This window comes from Chanos chanos, chromosome 4 (genome assembly GCF_902362185.1).
Source record: "Chanos chanos chromosome 4, fChaCha1.1, whole genome shotgun sequence".
Classification (NCBI taxonomy): domain Eukaryota; kingdom Metazoa; phylum Chordata; class Actinopteri; order Gonorynchiformes; family Chanidae; genus Chanos; species Chanos chanos.
Genome location: NC_044498.1, coordinates 46,219,386 through 46,238,757, shown reverse-complemented (window position 1 = coordinate 46,238,757; position 19,372 = coordinate 46,219,386). Strand labels below are relative to the sequence as shown.

The 19,372-nt window shown below is 42.3% G+C and overlaps 1 protein-coding gene across 1 annotated transcript in view; it reads left to right on the top strand.

The window, feature by feature from the left end:
* Positions 1-19,372, top strand: part of srbd1 (S1 RNA binding domain 1) — a 53,450-nt gene that overhangs the window by 20,863 nt on the left and 13,215 nt on the right. The window contains exons 14-15 of the mRNA XM_030770439.1: positions 5,310-5,401; positions 11,166-11,248. Of these exons, the coding sequence (XP_030626299.1) occupies positions 5,310-5,401; positions 11,166-11,248 (175 nt within the window). The remainder of the gene's footprint in view (positions 1-5,309; positions 5,402-11,165; positions 11,249-19,372) is intronic.

Sequence of the window (19,372 nt, the reverse complement as noted above, 5' to 3'; positions counted from 1 at the left end):
AACATTTTTATTGCCTTCAACCCAAGTGCCAAATCCTTGTTTGTCAATTTCCATCATATGGGCTCTCTTTGTGATGTCATAATGACTGGAAGCAATCTTCACCAATAAGACTCGTACTGTGCAGCACATTTCATGCCTCATTTGCTTATGTTTGGCAGTTTTAAGTCAGAGTTTATTACCACTAGACAACAGAGGAAGAAAATGAAAGCAACATCAAAACTGGGAAACCTCAGTGCCACATATTCATTAAAAAAAAAGCATAGCGCCCATAAAACTGGCCTTGGAAACCAGTCTGTGAGGATCTTTTTTTGTGGGATACAGCAAATTTCCCATTTTAAACACATGGACTCAGATCGAAAATCAAGATGCACATTATGTTTAAGACCGAAATGTTTCTGTGTTTTATTAGATGGAACTAGAAAAGCATTTAAGGATTTGTAAAGCTTGTTATTTTTAATGCTTTACATTTATTTAGTTGACAGAGATGAGCACAGAATAAATTCAGTACACAAGCATAGGCAGCAAAGGCACATTCATCAAATACTTAAGTGAACAGTAACGGTAACACATAAACAGTGCAGATTAAGTTCTTCTTATTGTCTCTACAGCACAATCCTGTTCTAACGTATTAGATGGCGCATGAAAAAAGATGGACAGACACAGAGCACACTGAGTTTTTACATATTTTCTGATGTTTGACATTAAGTTGTATGGGTTTACAGATACCTGCAACATTCAGTAATAGCCCGGATGTCCACAGATGTCATGCAGGTGTGAGAAACACCTGCCTTTGGAGATGCGGTGTGGAAGTGTCGCTGTATGAATCTCAGGGCGTGGACACTCACAGGTGGCAAACAGCGCGTACCCCCCCCCCCCCCCCCCCCCCCCCCCCCCCCCGCACCCTCCTAGGCTGTATCGTCATCTCTCAGCCCGAGGTGCTAACGCTTTGTGCAGCAGTCGTGTGTTTGTGGAGGGAAACGGAGGGGGATGATGGTCTCCTGCCACCAGTTTGATGTGAGTGGCTGTGAGGCTTTGCTCTTTTCAGACGTGTACAGTGGTGGCAGCTGGAGTGTGGCGTTGACAGGACCCCAAGCTGACTGAGCGCCTCCTGCCTTCAAGCGTCACGCATGAGACTGACGGCCCCTGACACCTGCCATTTGGGCCCTTTTCTGGGTGAAAAATGTCATCATTTTCAGATGGGTTTTTGGGCCCCGATATCTGAGTGTCGTTGCCATGGTCAGAGTCCCTGGGGTGATGTGTCCACAAAGCTGACAGAACAATAGGCCAGGCCTCCTGCATTCAATCTCTTTTTTTTTTTTTTATCCTTTTCATACCTCTGTATATTTGTTTTAGTAATTAATATGAAAGTGTAGTATACACATCTATTTTGTTGTCATTCATCAAACACTAAAAAGCGAAATGCTACCCCCGTGTTATTCTTAGTCCCATTTGGACATGGTTTTTCTTTGTTTTCTTTTGCAAGCTCTGCAGAAGTTGTACCAAATAATAAGATGTAAAAATAAAGGATGGAGAAGATGATGACTTACAGAGAACTTAGTAATGCATCATTTCCCTCTGATCTCAAGGAATGAATATTCTCAGGAAAGTCATTGTGTTACAGGTACTGTGGTGCCAAATTTCTGTTTCACTGGTCTGTTTGTGGAGTGCAAAAATTGATTTCAGGGGTTCAGTGTTCTTTACACTAGCGACTGATGAATGATTTGTTTCCAATTTGCCTTCTTGAACTTCTTTAAATATAAATATCTATGTATTTGTGTGATCCTAACGCTTTCTATTGAAGAGTACAGACAGTACCTAAAGGGCCTTTCAGTAATATTGTATTTAAAATCAAACGTACAGTAACCTCTCTCTAGTCATTATGTCAGTGCATAGCTTATGATGTCACCATGGGTGGTACTCTGTCTCATACAGCTGGTGGTGTTGTCAAAAGCTCCCTGAATGGAAATATCAAAAGGGAACCTTCTGTTGCAGTGACATGTCATAAATGTGAATGCTTCTAGTTTTTTTCCGAGACAGCGTGTTGTAATTTTTTTTGTGAGAAAAACCACTTCAGAAACAGCAAAATTCAACATTCGAGTCTCTTAATCACCATCGCTCTTAGCATTTCAGAATGTAATGTGCGGACCATGCAGGTTGGAATGTGGAAAATGATACGCTGAACGTTGTTTTTAACCTTGTTTCATGTCAAACGTTACCCTGTGTGAGATTCCAAATGCGTGATTTTATAATGCCGATTTACAACCAGTCTCCGCATTTTTGCCATATTTGCTAAACCCGCTTTCTGCCCTCAGCAGACTCATGAGCCAGCCATCGATCTCCGTTCTTTTAAAGCAGTAAACAAGACTGGATCCATGAAAATCATCACTAGCTAATCTCTGACTTTGGAAAAGGCTGCCCGTGTCCTTAATCACGCTTTGATATATCAAGACCGAAGGCATCATAAATCGTTGTCCTTTTCCATCCGCAAGTTTCAGTGGATCATTTTGCCAAGGCCATGATATCAGCAGTGCTGTTCTTTAAGCGATCTGATGAAAAGGCTAATTAGCACTTGTGTTTGGGTTGGTGGGAGGACGGCAGCGAGGTATCAGAATTCGTATCCATCTCACGCTGTCTGTCAGTCAGTGGTCAGGACCGGTGGGGGGGTGGTGGGACCGCCGGCCCCGGGGGGAAATATGACGAGGGACGGAGAGGGGCGCAGCGAGCCCAAGCAGGGGGGGGTTTGACTTTGACTTTGCCCCGGGACGGTGACATGGCCCAACTGTGTTTGTGTTTGTGTGCGAGGAAGGGTGACTGTCAGGCCGTGAGGCCTATCGAGTCATCAGCACTTGAAGACAGCCTTTGTCTTTGTGTGGCTGTCTTTCAGTCTGTGTGTGTGTGTGTGTATGTGCGTGCGTGTGTGTGTGTGTGTGTGTGTGTCCACTCGGGTCAGAGCGGGCATAGACAACCTTCTGCTTACCGCCACGCCGATGCCCTCGCTTGAGTACAACCGTGCCCTCATGGTGGTGATTTGGCTACCGATTAGAGTGTGTATCCATGTCAGTGTCATTGAGGGCTGTTACCCAGCTGCCCCAGCGGCCTTGCTAATTAATTCAGACATGATAGGGGATAGTCTCCGTCTCACTGACTATCACCTCCCCCCCCCCCCCCCCCTCTCTCTCCCTTTTCTTGCTTTACTTTTTTAGGGCACTTTCCCTTAGGTATGAGTCTCTCTTGTAAATCCAGGCAGTCTCTCTCTTTCAGTTGACCTAGAGCAGCCTACAGTGTCGCATATCACTTAATAGGCAGATGAAACCTGCTTGTGTGTGTGTGTGTGTCTGTGTGTGTGTGTGTGTGAGAGAGAGAGAGAGAGATCTATTTTTGTACAGTATACAAAAAAATGTGTTGTTTTCTACACAGTGATTGATTAAATCAGTTCTCTTGTTTTCACTTTAATAAATGTAACTTAGAGGCTTCAAGAAGCCCGGTAGTACGGTCAAAAACCATGTAAGAGGATGTCAGCATTTAGCCACGTTGCTTGACATGTATCTGATTGAGCAGCTAAGTCAAATAGACAGGGAATGTATCAGTAGAGTCAGGTCCCTTGACCTTGACATTGTGTCTGTTCATACTTGATGCAAAGATCAAAGTGCCCTGATCAGAGAACAGTAGACTTCTGATGCCTTGATGCTCGCAAGCCAGGAAACTGTCAGCGAATCAGACAGTCTCCCCCCTGCTTCCAGCCTTCTGTCGCACTCACTTTCAATAGCCGACAAGAGGCTGTACAGGAAATCGAAATAAACTCTAAACCATGAGAAGAATATGCACTGTTTTCCTGTTCTGTAAGGGTTTGCGTGTGAAGGGTGTGTGTTTGTGTGTGAGACTGTGTGTGTGAGACTGTGTGTGTGTGTGTGTGTGTGTGTGTGTGCGCGCGTGCGTGCGTGGACACTATGTGAGTCAGTGGTCAGTGTGTCCTGTTTGTGGTGTCAGATGAGACAGTGTTTGAAAAGCCACCCTCAGGCTCTGACACGATGCGGAGAAGACGCCAGTGCAGTGCATGAGCAATGTCACTTCACTCCCATCAGGTCACTGGACGTGTGTGTGTGTCTGCACGTGCGTGTTGTATCCTTTTGTCTTTGAACGGGTGTGTATACGTCTTCTTTGCACGTTAGTTTATGTAGAATGTTGTACGTATAAACGGGTTTACCTCCCTTGCCCTCTCGGAGCCTGTGAGCGTGCTTGCGGGTGTGCGCATGCAGGGGCAGATGGGAGAAAGATGGTCTGTGTCTTAATGACCAGCCCCACGATGACCTTCTGAAGGTCATATGTCAGCGCTTGTTAGAGCTTTCTCTGCAGGAACATGTCAGAGGCAGGGAGAAGGGCGGGGGGGGGGGGGGGGGGGCGCAGGCAGATAATGAAAACAAGGGCACCAGTTCATTTAGAAAGAGGGCTCACATCACACAAATTCTGCCCCCTGTCATTGCAAACATGTTGTTAATTGACAAAGCTGACACAGAGAGCCCTAGGTGTTGACCAGTAGTCGCTATAGCAACATGTTTGCCCAGTTTGAATGAATTATTAAATCTTGTTCTGACCATAAATCTGAGCAGGATGATGAGTAATGTCTTTTATCAAATGTGAATTTGAAAGATGTTTGTATCTTTGAATACCAAAACTGATCAGTATGTCTTGAACGGTCATGGATACGGGGTGCTTTAGCCTTGTGTTTCTTTCTTTCTGTCTGTCTTTCTTTTCTTTCCCTTTGCTTTGGCTTAATTACTGACAAGACACCACCACACAGTAATTTTGCACTGATGGAACCATATTTGATAAGCAAAGATTAAGTTATGTTCTTGTTGTGTTGTGGTTTTAATCTCTCAAAAATGCTGTGGGATAACTTGAGGAAAGTAATCTTTGCATCCCCCTGCCTAGACATGACAAATACAACTTCACCTGCTCTGCAGTATCACAAAATTCCTCTGGGTGGCAGTATTAGCCCATTTATGGTGTGGATTGCATGCAGCGTCTGTGAAATCAGGCCAAGGATGTGTGGTGAATGACAGACTCTGAACAGCCCTGTAGATCTGGCCAGTTCTTACATTACACTTTTCCATATTTTAGTTATTTACGAGCTCCACAAATATTACCACGTCTTACCCTGACAGGAAAAAAAAAAACAAGGTTTGTCAGTTCTCCCGTGTTAAGTTTTTGTACAGCTTTGGTCTTGACTGAAAAACTGTGAGGCCTTTGACTTGCGAAACTGTAAAAAGCACAGTAAAAACACTGGCTTGCGATTACTTTGTGTTTTTCAGTATCACTAATGAGGCGGGAGCCTCCATCTACAGTGTGAGTCCAGAAGCGGTCAAAGAGATGCCCGATCTGGATCCAAATCTCAGGAGCGCAGGTAAATCTTAATCTAAACACCTCTCAGAAATAGGACCTTATGTACAGAGGTCGCCAGCTTTACCACTTACCGCATGTCATCGCCTCTTCACTAACGTATCACAGCAACTCTGATGCGTTTAAAGTGAGGAACCATAAAGGTTTTGTCTTCATGTTGAAATTTCATAGTCTTGCTCCGGCCATGAACGTCGTATCTGAAATGATGGGACACGATGATTGTAAGGGCTTTCTAAATAAATTCATATCCCAGTGGTGAGTCTGTTAATAACGCGTAATAGAGTTTGGTCATATAGGCTTCTTTGTTAATAGTATTATTAGTCATATTGCAGATGGAATAGAGACTATATAGTTGGGGAGCGAATGCTGCAGTGTTCTGATAGTGAGTCCAGCCAAAATGTCAGTCTGCTTGACAGCTGTCGTTCCGACTCACCGTTGGACATTTGTGACAAGCTAAACCGTACAAGTCGAGGAGTTGAATTCTTCGGTACTGCTACAAGCCCTGCAGACACCAAGCGGCTTTACCTGTCTGTCCAGCTCAGCTCCCGCTCCTTCAGACCTTTCTATGCCATTTGAGTGGACCGAAACATCTGGACCTGAAAAAATACCTCACGGTCGCTCTCTCCCTTTGGCCATTGCTATTCCGTCTTGTTCGTTTTGAGGTCCATAACTTCAGCCGTGCTTCATAAGCAGCGACACTCGCCGGCCGGCCCCGGGCTTCCAATCGAAACCTTTTAGACAGTATGGAGTATTCATAAAACATTTTTTTTGCGATTAGTCAAAGCTGTACTCCTTACTTTTAAATAGCACTTTGTCTCTGGTACGCTGGACATTGTAGGCCGCGATTTTGTCATGGACCACACAAGCGTAAGGCCCCACGACCTATACATGAGGGGGGGGAAAAAAAAAAACCTTTCACAGAAAAATCTGGAACTTTCTCAAAATCACTCAAAAACAGGATCTGAGAATTATTCCAGACTTCCCCTATAAAAGCAGTAAATCAAGACAGGATTAATCATAAATTTTCTTCTGGTCAAGAATAACAGCAACCCAGGGAGCTATATTTAACCTTTTTTATGAAAGGCGTAAGAAATCGGAGCGTACTATTTCGGATGTGTGTAAGTCTTTGGGTCTTTTAACAGCTGATGCTGGCAGATGGTGAGGATGCTCTTAAAGGACTTTTTGTGTGTCTGTGTGCGTGCGTGTGTGTATGTGTGTGTGTGTGTGTGTGTGCATATGTGTGTGCTTATGTGTTTGTGTGCTCTTGTGTGTCTGCTGCATGTATATGGAAGCCAAGTGTATATGGGTTTGTAATTTAAGGTTGCGTCTCCTGAGAACTAAGAAGAGTGCTCGTAGTGTCTTGCTGTGAGCTTCCTTTGTGCACCCATTCAACTCTGTGTCCTTGTCCGTAGACTAAAGCCCCTTTTTTCCCCTTGAACTTGAACTCTAGGGACCTCCAGTGTTCGACCTTCGTTACTACAGGATTATAAAACCTATATTTATTGGTGCATTTCAACCACTTCGCTGCCTACATCTCAGACTTAGGTTCAGCTTTACTTATCTCTGCCTCAATTCCAACCATTACTGGCATGTAAACGTTGTACAGTATCATTGTTTGGATCACCTACTAGCAGGCATCTTGTGATACTTTGATCCCGGCATATTAAAGTACAACCTGATATAACACCACTAAGTACCTCAGAGTGAGAGTGGGGATTTTTGTTATCCGTGTGGATCAGGGGACCCCACTGTAGAACACAGTACGTATGAATTTGATAAAACGTAAAGCTTTTAATCTGTTGTTTCAGAGAATTCTAGTTGCCTCTTGAATTACTGACTTTCACGATGAAGATGATCAAAAACTACCGGATTATAAAATAGCACATTTAAGAAAGTGTATTTTATGCTGAAATGGTTGCACTGAGAAAAAAACAACAACATCAAAAAAACAATTTTTTGGCTTTTTGGCAGTTAGTGTCAGAATGGTAAGGGGCATTCTGAGTGATTCTAAAAATTAAATCAAAGCAGATTAAGTGAAACAAAATCGAAATCTGCTAGAACGTTCTTGTTTTCATGTCCTCTTGTGTTCAACTCAGTCTTAAGGAGCTGCATTGTGTTATTTCATGTGCTCTTGTTTTACTGAGATATAAAAATGAAGTAACATGTATGTAAAATCCATTTGTAATCCATCACCATGGAGAAATGCAGCAATCTGACAAATGAAAAAAGACAGTTGGTTATTGGCTTTTTGAGAAATAATGCAGTCGGGCCCAAATGTACAAAATTATGAAATTTAAAACAAGCGTCACAGTGGTATGACCTGGTACAGATGACCCGCTACGAGACTTAAACGTATCATCTCTTTAGTGCACAGACAGGGAGATGATTCATGGGGGAAAACAGGGACAATTGCGGAATATAATTGTGTCTTTGGATCATAAAAAGCACTAAATGTTTAATTAGACACTACCTTCATGCTGCTTGGAAGGGTTCCTAGGGAGGGTAAAAAACATTATTGAGGTCAGCAAGTAAATGCAAGCCACCAGACTTGGCGAAATGACCTTGGCATTGGGTTTGGAAGTGGTTGCTGTAGTCAGATGACTTGGAAATAGAGCTCTTGGCTTCATGCACAAATGATGGGTTTGATGTTGAAAGACAGATGAGTGTGGCAATGGATCTTTGATGTTACGGAGGTGTTTTGCTTCCACTAGGACTCTTATTAAGGTCAGCGGCATCATGAACCCTACCAAGTATCTGGACATTTTAACCAAAAAACCTACTAACCTCAGTAGCCTAAAACTTGGATCCCCAAGTGCACATTTTAGTCGGTTAAGGAATGGTTGATTTACCACAAAGTGACCATTTTCCATGGTCATCTCGGTTTCCAGACTTAGCCCATTGATAAGCTGTGGTCTGAAATGAAAAGGACAGAATCTTAGTGCAGATTAAAGGATGTTAAATGATCTGGGAAGACTCTCTTCTGAAAGAGGTTCCTCTAAGGTCCTTCTAAGTTCTCCTCCGTCATAAAATATTCAGAGCACTGAAAATAGAGATGCTAAGAATTCTGATGCGTTCATTCTTTTGTTGTTGTTTGTTTGTTTGTTTGTTTTATTCAAGGTTATGATAGAAATATGTCACCTTTTGAAAAATTGCAATATAGCTTAGTACTGATGTATTGTTGTCTTTTGTGCCCATCTTAATGAAAGCTGCCAGTAATTCTAAAGGTAATATCAACAGAGTTGAGTGTATTTGGTTAATAATCTGATAGTACAAGTTACTGATTGCTCATCATTTGTAGGTGTTCACTGAAGACTCTGTACTTCATTTAAACACATACACACACTCACACAAGTCTACCATTGTTGGAATCTTGATGTGTTTTAAAAATGTCTGGTGAGAGGTTAATATTGGTCATCTCATTTTTAGCCTTGACTGTGAAATGTTCTTAAAATATTAGACTTTGCAAAGCATCCTGTGTTTGTTTGCTTTGTTCCTCCATATGAAACAAGAGCTCCACAGAAAAGACTTTGAAAGAATTTTTCTAAATATGTTCATATAGGAACTTGCTTTTTCCAGCTAACAAATGTGTTTTTCCACGTGTTTTCTGGTTGATAATAGCATATAAGATAATACACAGCATGCATGAACTCTGGGAAGTATCAGTTGCTGTTCAGTTATACATATCTCAAGCAATAGAGGATTCTGGGTATTCCGTTTTAAGGCAGTAAATCACACTATAGAGCAGTAGGTGTGGATGAGTGTATAAGAAGGCAACTGTTAATGGAGATTTCTAGGGTCGAGCGGAGGACGGATGATCTGCCTCACTCTCAGCGTCTCTGCGTAGGACTCGGTGGGAAGTTGTTGCCTGCAATAATATTTAGACATAGATGAGGTTTCCGCTCAGTCCTTGTAGAGCACACAAAAGCACTCCTTTGCTCTTTCAAAAGTACAGCTCATTTGTAAGGGAAAAAAACAGTAGTAATCATTTATTCATCAAATATATACAAAATAAAACATAAAATTCTGCTGAGTCTTTAACCCTGTCACAGTTTTGCTCTACTTGATTTAACGTTTAAAAGTAGATATGGCCAGTATTCCTGGCGTTTGTTCATTTTTTAAAATTTTTATTTTACTGTAGAAAAAAAAAGACTCTTTGCCACCATCAGCATTTCCCTCGAATGCAGTTACGAGAGCGGTGTGTATATACACATATACTGGTTACATTTTTCTGTATTTAAAAATTTAAACCAGTTCAAATCACTTATTTATAGACATTTTCATCCTTCACATGGATAAGTCATGCACAGCTACCGTGTTGGCCCATCCAATGGAAACTCATGCTGAAATTCATTCATTCATTTATTCATTCATTCATTCATTCATTCATCCATTTTCGTGAGGGGGTGCTGGAGCCTATCCCAGTGTTCATTAGGCGAAAGGCGGGGAAACACCCTGGACAGGTCGCCCATCCATCACAGGGCAGTGCTCAAATTCACCATTACCATATTCAATAATTTCGTGTTTGGTCCGTGAGAAGAATGCCATTGCAAACATTCGTTTGGTACCATTTCTCTTCAATCAGACTATTATTTGTCTTTATTTGGCTTGTTATTGTGTCTTGAGTCTAATCCAGTTCAGCTGGGGTTTGACTGGATGACGTGAATAAAGGCAGAATACAGCAGATGTCTCACAAGAGCTGGAAAAGTGTATTATTAAATTCATTTCACATAAATTATGCAAATTTGTGGCAGTAGGCCTTCCTGATTTATTAGTAGTTTATAAATGTGATTTTTTTTTTTTTTTTTTAAGTTTGGTTTGAGGCTCATAAGGGTCTACTCATTTGTGTCCATAACTGTTAAATGTTTTTTCCATAGCAGACCTTGCACAGCTCTCTGTGTTTGTTGGCTTTGTTCCTCCATAGCAGACAAGAGCCCCACAGAAAAGACCTTGAAAGAATCCAAAAACAGGATTATTTAATCAAGCTCAGAGCTCTGCATCATTTGGACAGATTTGAAGACGGCGTATGCTTCGTGAAGTGAAGATACTTATAGATAAGCTCTGTTTAAGTGGTGATGTATTAAACTAAAATTAGCATTTTGTATTGTGGCATCGTATCAAAATACTCGCGCACAGGTCTGCCCGTTTTCGCTTACGGGTGTGCGCGGTCGCGTGTTTGCGTGTGCTCACACACACTTGTAACTTGCTGTGGATGTGTAATCAAATGAACTGTGCCAGAGCTGGATGAAAGCTTTAACGCAGGTGCAGTGTCTCTAATAGGTTTTCGGAAAAGGGATTTGTTTTCAGTAAATCAGTGAACCTGTGTGGGAAAAGCCAGCCCCTCAGGCCGGCGTCTTCTGTGACTGCCACTCATGAATAGACCGTCAGTCTCATTTACATAGATAATCTGTCTCTAATCAACTCTATTGTTTTATTAAAGAAGTAATTTCGCAGGTCTCCCGAGATCTCCGTTTATATTGCCGTCTCTCTGTCTTGCTCTCGCTCCCCCCCACCCCACCTCCCCCACCCCCCCCCACTTTGAGATATGAAATATGTTTACATCAGGAAGACATCGCGCAAAATCCTTCACATATATGAAAGACATTCTTCTTAAATTGTCTCCTGAAAGCAGAAAGTGTTGGTTTTTGACCATTTAATTCCGTTGTGTTTTAAGTCATTTTGGGAAGAGGTATATCTGTAGTTTCTCTGGTCTGAGAATTTCCATATTCTTGTATGAGAAGTTCAGTTCTCTGTCTGTTTCTCTTCCACAGTGTCCATCGGGAGACGTGTTCAGGATCCCTTAGCTGAACTGGTCAAGATCGACCCCAAACACATCGGCATCGGCACGTATCAGGTCAGTTATTCTTCACAAAAAAAAACCGTTTTGTCTTCCTCCCTCCCTCACTGTGTCATTCATCCTCTGTTCATTTATCTATTCCCTCAGCAGCGTTAAGTTTCAGAAAGATGTTCCTAGTTGCTTGTCTGAACCCGTAACAGTTGACCTCGTCGCCTTTCTAAGTGCCTAGCATGACCGTAAAGTCAGTTGACAGAGAACCAATGCTGACCATTTTCAAATGAACTCGACAGCACTTCTACCACTGTTTAGTCCTGTACGCTTTCCTTAATTAAGGGTTATGTCTTCTCCAAACAGAAGTCAGTTTAGCTGGTGAACTTATCCTGTCTCTGTTTACTTTTAGAGTTCATAAGAAATATTTATGTTGTTTTTTGTTTTTTTGGGGTTTTTTTTTTGGTAAAATAAATTGACAGAGGAGTCTCAGTAGCATTACACGCTGACCGAAAACAGATTCTAATTTGTGTTGCATTCTCTCTTGCCGTACCTCTCATTTGCTGTGTTTCTCTCTAACTCCTCTTGACTTGCTTTTTCCTTTGCTTAAAAAAGGAAATAGTGTGGCCTTCAACTCTGAGAGACCTTGTGTAAAAATAAATGTAGATTAGATCACTGATGAAAAAAAAAAAAAAAAATGTTGCTTTTAGGAGGCTGGCAAATCAGAGAGGAAAAACTCTGGTGTGTGTTCTCGGCACTGGTAGTGTGTACGTTGTGTTTGAAAGTTCCTACACAGTGGAAAACAAACAGAGAGTCCATCTACGCCCATGAATCCTGGAGAGGGGAGAGTGCTAGTCAGGCAAGACGTGAGAGACCTGCAGGAGCAGTGCACTCTTGTGGCTACTTCAAAGAACAGCTTCGTCAGTATCTTACACAGAAAAACATCTTTAAACGTCAAGTCGAGGGAAAAAAAACATACAAGTAGCATACCGCGTTCAAGTTCATACTCAAGGTTTGTTTGCTCTTGTAAACGCTGACACTTGCTAGAAAAAGAAAACTACATCTCAGGATCTCTCCCCTTAACATGTACATACACTCAGTTTCTTTCTTTCTTTCTTTCTTTCTTTCTTTCTTTCTCTCTTACTATATCGAAACGGGATTTTTTTTTAACACGTTTGGCTCAGATGCTGCCCATCAGAGGCTCTGAGCCCTCTCTTGCTCAGTGTCACTTTTCTCCCACCGGTTCTTCATGGTTCCTGCTACTTGACCCTGAGGTAGCACGCAAGCACACAGACACACATGCACACGCACACACACACACACACACACACACATACACATACACGAAAGCGTGGGGTACCTGTGGGACAGCAGACGGTCAGTGTTCCCTTCCTCAGTGGGCAGTCTGGGGCCGCAGTGTGACTCGCGGCCAGTTGCCGTCAAGCACCCACCGCCCCCTCCTCACCCCCCACCCCCCATCCCACATGTCTGTCAGCGCCCGGCATTTATTTACCCTGTCACATGATCTGAGGAACGACAGTGCAACACGAGCCCATGCACCGCTTCCCCAACACGTTGAGTGATGGGGGTCTGTGTGTGTGTGTGTGTGTGTGTGTGTGAGTGTGTGAGTGTTGTGCTCTGATGCGTGAAATGGTATGTTTTGTGCTTTTTGTGTGTGTTGGACTGTTGCCCGAGCATTGGGACGTACGATTTTATAGCTTCAATCGTTTTTTGGGGGCTTTTTCTGTGTTTGGTATCTTAATTGCTGTGCGTCGGTTAGGTTTTTTTGTTTATTGTTTACGTGAGTACAGAATTTATCAACAGGTTTTTATGAGCCCCTGAGAAAGTTCATCTTTTTCCTGTTGTCTTTGTTTATTTCTTTATTTGTTTACCCATATGTGTTCTCGGTTCATCCTCTCTCAGAGCCTCTTAGTCTGTCTGGTTGCTGTTGACGGTCTACATTGTCTTCTTCAAGCATAACAACTTAACTTTGGTTTGACTTTTGCCTAAGTGAATACTTTTCTCTGTTGTTGAGGAATTTCTACTAATCTCTCGGACAAAAACATGCTTCCCCCCCCCCCCCAGTATATTGTTTCGCTCCTTGAAGCACTAATAACGTTTGTCCAAAAATAGGGTCCTTTCAATTTTTCCCTTAATTCCACATTACAGTTGTTCAAAAATATGTTTCCCTGGGTTGACCGCCGGTTTCAGGTCATTTCAGTATCCCCACATGCTCAAAATTCTTGTTTTGCTACAAAGCTGGGCTTTCAGAATTACTCAGAGCACCGCTATAATAGTCAGCACTCACTGATCCGATCCATGCATAGCTTTCAGCGGTACTCCACCAAATAAGCATAGGTTACAGGTAGCGCTATTATCTGTGTAAGAAGACAGAAATGATATACACAGATGGTACTAGGCCAATGGTGTGAAGTCAACCAGAGTCTACTCAGAAATGCTGTTCTAATGCTTCATCCTGACCAGTGGTAGCCACAGACTCCCTAAAAAAAACCTCTGTGAGACGCTAGCAGGGCCCTCATACCAAACAATTTTCTTCTTACAGTTACAGCTCACACAGCCATGTCACAGCCAGTCGTTATTAAACGGACTTTTGGAATTCTCCGGCTGCTAGTGCATTTTAACATTTCTCTCAGTGTACGTGATCCCTAAAATGCCTTTTGGCACATGTACCGAGCAATTGGAACAAAATGGAGGCCTTGTTTTCTTTTTCTGCTTCTTACCTCTTGCTATACAATATGTCTCATTTTTCTCATGGTTCACAGCTGCTGTGTCACGTTGTACAGGTATTATACACTAGCTCGGTTCTTTTCGCCAGCTTGCGCGCCGTGCACCGCCGGAGCTAGTCAGCTCGCTGAAAAAAAAAGGGAATTTGCCAGACTAATCAGTCAAACAGCACATAGCACCTCTCCCACAACCTTGATTGACATGTCTAATGAGTTAACGGAAATAACTGGACTGGGATGAAGAAAAAGAATAAACTGGACATTTGACTGGACTGGAGCCACTTAGCTAATATGTTTACCCTCCAATCGCAACCCAAACGATATTAAGACAGCAAGAACCTCAGAATGCACAGAGGGTGACTGAAAGCTGCTCCGTACTTCATGTTGCACTGTGTTTTTTCCAGTGTGTTTTCAGTGTTTACGGTGAAATATGTGTAAACATGCTGAATGTTATCTGTCATGCCTACGCTAAGCTTATGCTGAAACTGATAAGGGCAAACATGATATTTAACATCATTTTCAGCATTTTTAAAATCCATTCAGCATAAATTAATAAACTGTATTTCTTGCCTCTTGTTTCCAGTACATCTGTGTTGTGTAATGTTAGGTTTATCACTGTTTTGACTGAATTGATTTTTACTTCAAGTCAGTTCTGTGGGAGCCTGTTCACTGAATTTATCAAGCTGTTTTTGACAGTTATTGTATTTACGTTGGTAGACTGTGCAAGACTCAACTCATGAGATTATTATTGATTTGCTGTGGTGAAGCTGTCAGCCCTGAGGTGGGTGGAGCCTCCCTGTATAAATGTAAATGCCCTGAGCTGTCAATCACAACAGCTAGAACCTTCCTATATTTAGCTTTATGTTCTGAGCTGTCAATCAAATGAGATGTGGGCGGAGTGTGTGAACTAAGATTTCCCTTGCTGCTGAAAGGTCCCGGGGGCCACATTTTACCATTTTACCCAGCTGTGTGAGAAAACATACCACACACCCCCGGATATTAAAGTAACTGTCACTCTCCTGCACTCAGTGTGTCAGTGTGCATGTGCATATGAAGAGAGTTAAGGTTAGGGTCAGTTCCATATCTGTCCACGTGTTTCAATCAAATGTGTTTGCGTATACATCTTTACGTATATGCTTTTGCATGTTTGCGAATGAGCAGTTTAAAATCCATTTGCGCTTGGCCAAAAGGTAAAAGTATAGTGAGAGATGGGGGGGAAAAAAAAAAAACAAGTGTTTGAAGCTTTGTCGTTTCCAGATCGCGTATGTGTTAGCGGATAGTGTTGGGACAGGTTTTATGACAAGATCAGTGAAGACCTCAGATTGTCAGGTGAATGTGATGTCACTGCGCTGTAAATGGCAGTCTCCCACGGGGCTCTTTTTAATGGCTTTTCTGATTTGTTCCCTGTCAAACTCTGTTCCTGTAGGCCAGACAGGAGGAAAGGAGAAATGACTGATGATTGACAGAAGGTTGACAGGTAATGATGGATGGGTATTACCTCTTTTAGCGTGGGAAAAGCCCAGGATTGAGTTTTAAAGAGTGATGTTGGAATGAAGGCCAAGTTACACCGTATTTTTATATTAGTCTAAGCTTGCTTTTGTATTCTTACTCTCTTCTGAAGACATCAAGAAGTTTTACTAAGTCAACTCAAATCATTTCTGAAACGGAGGTTTCTAGAAATATCTGTTTGCTGTTTGATAGTGCAAATAAAGAGTTGTCATTATCTACAGTTTAGCCAATCAAATGGTTAAGTTTTAGTTAGGGAGCAGTTGTGCTGTTTTCTTTGAATAAGCACACGTGTAAACAAACAGTGTCTAGTTGGTGACCACAAAGGTGTTTTCTCACGTTCCAGTTGACAAGCCCTTTGGCAGTTTTCCTGCGTTCAGAAGGACTGTTAAAAGAATGAAGCCGTTCCTGGTCTGTTTGGCAGGTGTTAACCCACTCCAGCTCTGAGCACAGTGGTGCTGTAGCCTAAGGTAAGGAAAAGAGCTGAGAGAACGTAGGAAAGTTTTATATTAGAGTCCTGTCAAGAGCGTCAAAATCAACCATTAAATTGTCTATTCGCCATCATCTTACAGCGTCCGCCCGGTTTACTGGCAGTTCCACCCACTTGGAACGATATGTTGTACCTGAAATGCAAGAGCAAATCCAAAGCTGGTATCTAGGGTCTTGTTGCTAGGGTCTTAAACAAATGCAGTGGCATCAACAGTGATTGGTCAAGTGCTCTGTCATGCTCGTTAACCTTGACGCGGAATGTTTTTCTGAAGTATATTTATGATGCACCAAGCACTTTTTTCTTCCAAGGCCCTCAAAAGCAAGTTGCTCTACCACAGTACTCCTATCTCTCGTAACAACATTGTGCTCCTCTCAGCACAGCAACATGTTCAATGTTACACATTGGTTTTATCAATAAACGATGGTTAAGTAAAAGTTTTCAAAAAATGAAACAAAACCCAGTTCATTGACTGACCACATGAGTGGTTTGAACTCATGTTATCGTCATAAGCTGTCAGTCAGAAGCAAAAATGCCTAAAACTCTTGGCTCCACTGCATTGGATGTTTTCATGTCTCGCTGAATGGGGGATCTAGTATGTGTACAGTTTTGGCTGCAATTGACTTATTCACGTTCGGGAGATAAGTGGAAATGGCAAATCTGTCGACAGACTTCTTGGGTTCGTACCCACCATTTCGGCTCTGTGTCAGTCAGTGGCATGTTCCAAACTTCTTTCAGGATGTCCTCAGCCGCTATTCCCTGTTTTATTTGAGGCTTTCATGTTTTGCTGAAGTCGCAGGTCTCTAGTTACGCGAGAGCCAATGGGTTGGGAGGTATGTAAAGGGATCCCCTCCCAAACATCTTTTGTGTTTTGCACTCTCTCTGGGAAGTGTGTTTTCAGAGCCTGCAGCTGGTTAGATCCGTGGCGGGTCACAAGGGAGAGAGAGAGGAGAGAGGAGGACTGATTGACATCACAGAATGGCAGCTTTTCATGAAAAGGCTGTTAACTGGGCCGAGTGTGGACAGAAACACTTTGTTCTGACGCTGGGGCCCATCCAAGCCAAACAAGACCTTGCACCTGAATTTAATCCTGCTGGTTAGGTGTGTGTGTGTGTGTGTGTGTGTGTGTGTGTGTGTGTGTGTGTGTTAGGGAGAGAGAGAAGACAGAGGGTGTTGGTGTGAGCTAGAGTTCGGAGCCTTGCCCTGGTCCTGCCTGCCTTGCTTGTGTTGACGCTGAGAATGGAGAGTTTGGGTGTTTGTCTTACCACTGGCCTTTCTCTCGTTCCCCGTGTGGGTTTGTGGTGCAGAGGCCGAGAGGCTGGTTCGGATATTGATGTATGCGTGTGTGTACACACGCACGTCTGTACAAAAAGAAAAGGTGTACGGCTTATGTAAACCCGATCCACGTCTGTCCATTGATTCCCCGATGGGTTTTTGCTTTTTAACTTTTTAACTGTTATCTGTTTTACCTTATGAATGTACATAGCTGCACTGTCATCCCTCTTTACTCCTCGGGGCCTAGCTGTTAACGCAGAGCACATCGGTCTCTGCTTAAAACCAACATGATATTGATTTAAGCACAAGTTAGTGCTTTTTGGAGACCTTTGTTTTGAACTGCCACCTCAAACCAGCTGCAGAGAAATCTCTCGAAAATCGAGGCACGCTGATGTGAAGCACTGAAGGGTAAAGATGGTTTATCTAAATGCGACCAGCTGGATGGCAGAGATAGATAATCTTTCTTGACTGTTGACTCCTTGCTAGAAATGTGTGACTAGAAATGTTAAGTTATTGAGAAATAGAAATGTTAAGTGATTTATTTAGGGTAAATGCAAAGCGCTTTAGCCGTAGACCCAGTACACCTTTGCAAACACATTTTTAATGTAAAATATTTGACTATTGGTTACAGTATACCAAGAGGTAATCATCTATGATTGGTTTTATTTTTAACCCTATAAATATGAAATTTTGGCACATGGTGGACTCTTTGTGCTCCTGTTAAAAGGGAAAGACTACACAATTTAGAGTCTTGTTAGACCTTTTACCAATTTACAATTTTACTTGCTGGCTTTGCCAAACATCTTTTGCCAGTCATGTATATTGGAATTTTTAACAAGTGTTTTTTTTACAACAGTATTGTTACAAAAAAGTTACTGTGATCACCTGTTTGGTCTTCATCTTTCCTGTGTTCTACCTGCAAGTTTATCGATTTCAGCTCTCTCATTCTCTCATTAGCCGTTCTTTATAAGGTTTTATTTTTTCTTCTCTCACCGTGCAAACAGTAATTCACAGATTGGAAACATAGTGCGTCATAAATTAACACACTTCAAATAATTCTTCCAGCCTCCCTAGAGTTTGGCTTAAAAAATCGTATATGGGCCACGATGATTGATGGCATGCTAATGAAGGTGCATTCCTGGATCAGTGCTCAAACTGCCCGCAGGGGACACTTTTTGGGTGTCTTCCTATCTTAGCTTGTCCAGGGACTGTGAGAATTTTCACTCCATCCGCACCTGAGGCCTTCTCTAACCAACTGCCTGCCAAAAACTCAAAAGCTAACCTCAGGGTTAGGGTGCAGCTACATGGGAACCTGTCCACAAACTTCTCAGGTTTCTTCCTGCTATTGTGGGGGAGGGGGGTGGGGTGGTTCTTGGTGGATTAAGAAATTAGGAATAATTGTGTGGTTTTTTTTGTTTTTGTTTTTTTTTAAGTATACCTTAAGGGAATGTCATATATTGATGCTCATCAATCAGTCTGTTGCTGTACATGAAAAATGTCATCTGTGTGTGTTTAATGGAGTTTATTAGAGTTTTGTTTTTGTTGTTCTTCCGCTTGAATGATGGACCTATTGAGAAAATCTCCTCACAGATAATAAATCCTTACAGTCTTTTTAAATAAACCATTTAAATCACATTCTAAATGTGGCCTATTTTTATAGGTGAACTTACTAGGGAATACCATTCATAAAAAAGTTTTGCTTTTAAGTACTTTCTCTGTTTACTCTTTAGACTGAAGGTATTTTTATGGGCATAGCATAAGCATGCTCACAGAGCACCCATCCCTCTAAGGTTACAATGGGAAAGTGAGAGGTTTGTCTCACAGCAGTTTGCTGGAGGCGTTTCCTTTTCACGTGAACATTGTTCTCGTGTGAAAAAAACCATCTTTGGATCATGTCACGTTTCTGGTTCTTTACAACGTTACGTGTCATTCAGATACTCACAGGATCTTAATCATACGACGTCCTCTGGTTTTCTTCAGTTTTCTTCATTGTCCTCTGAACCGTTCGAAAACTGACGATTTTTGTCAGCTACGGTTGACTCGTCAAGGCAGAAGGGGTAACCGTCATGGCCGATGCAGTCTTAGCCAGACTTCTCATTTTCCTCTCTCGAGTTTGGTCCCAGGGGACCCTCATTGTTGAATTTAGATGTCAGCGCTGCAGTATGAAAACAATGAGTAATG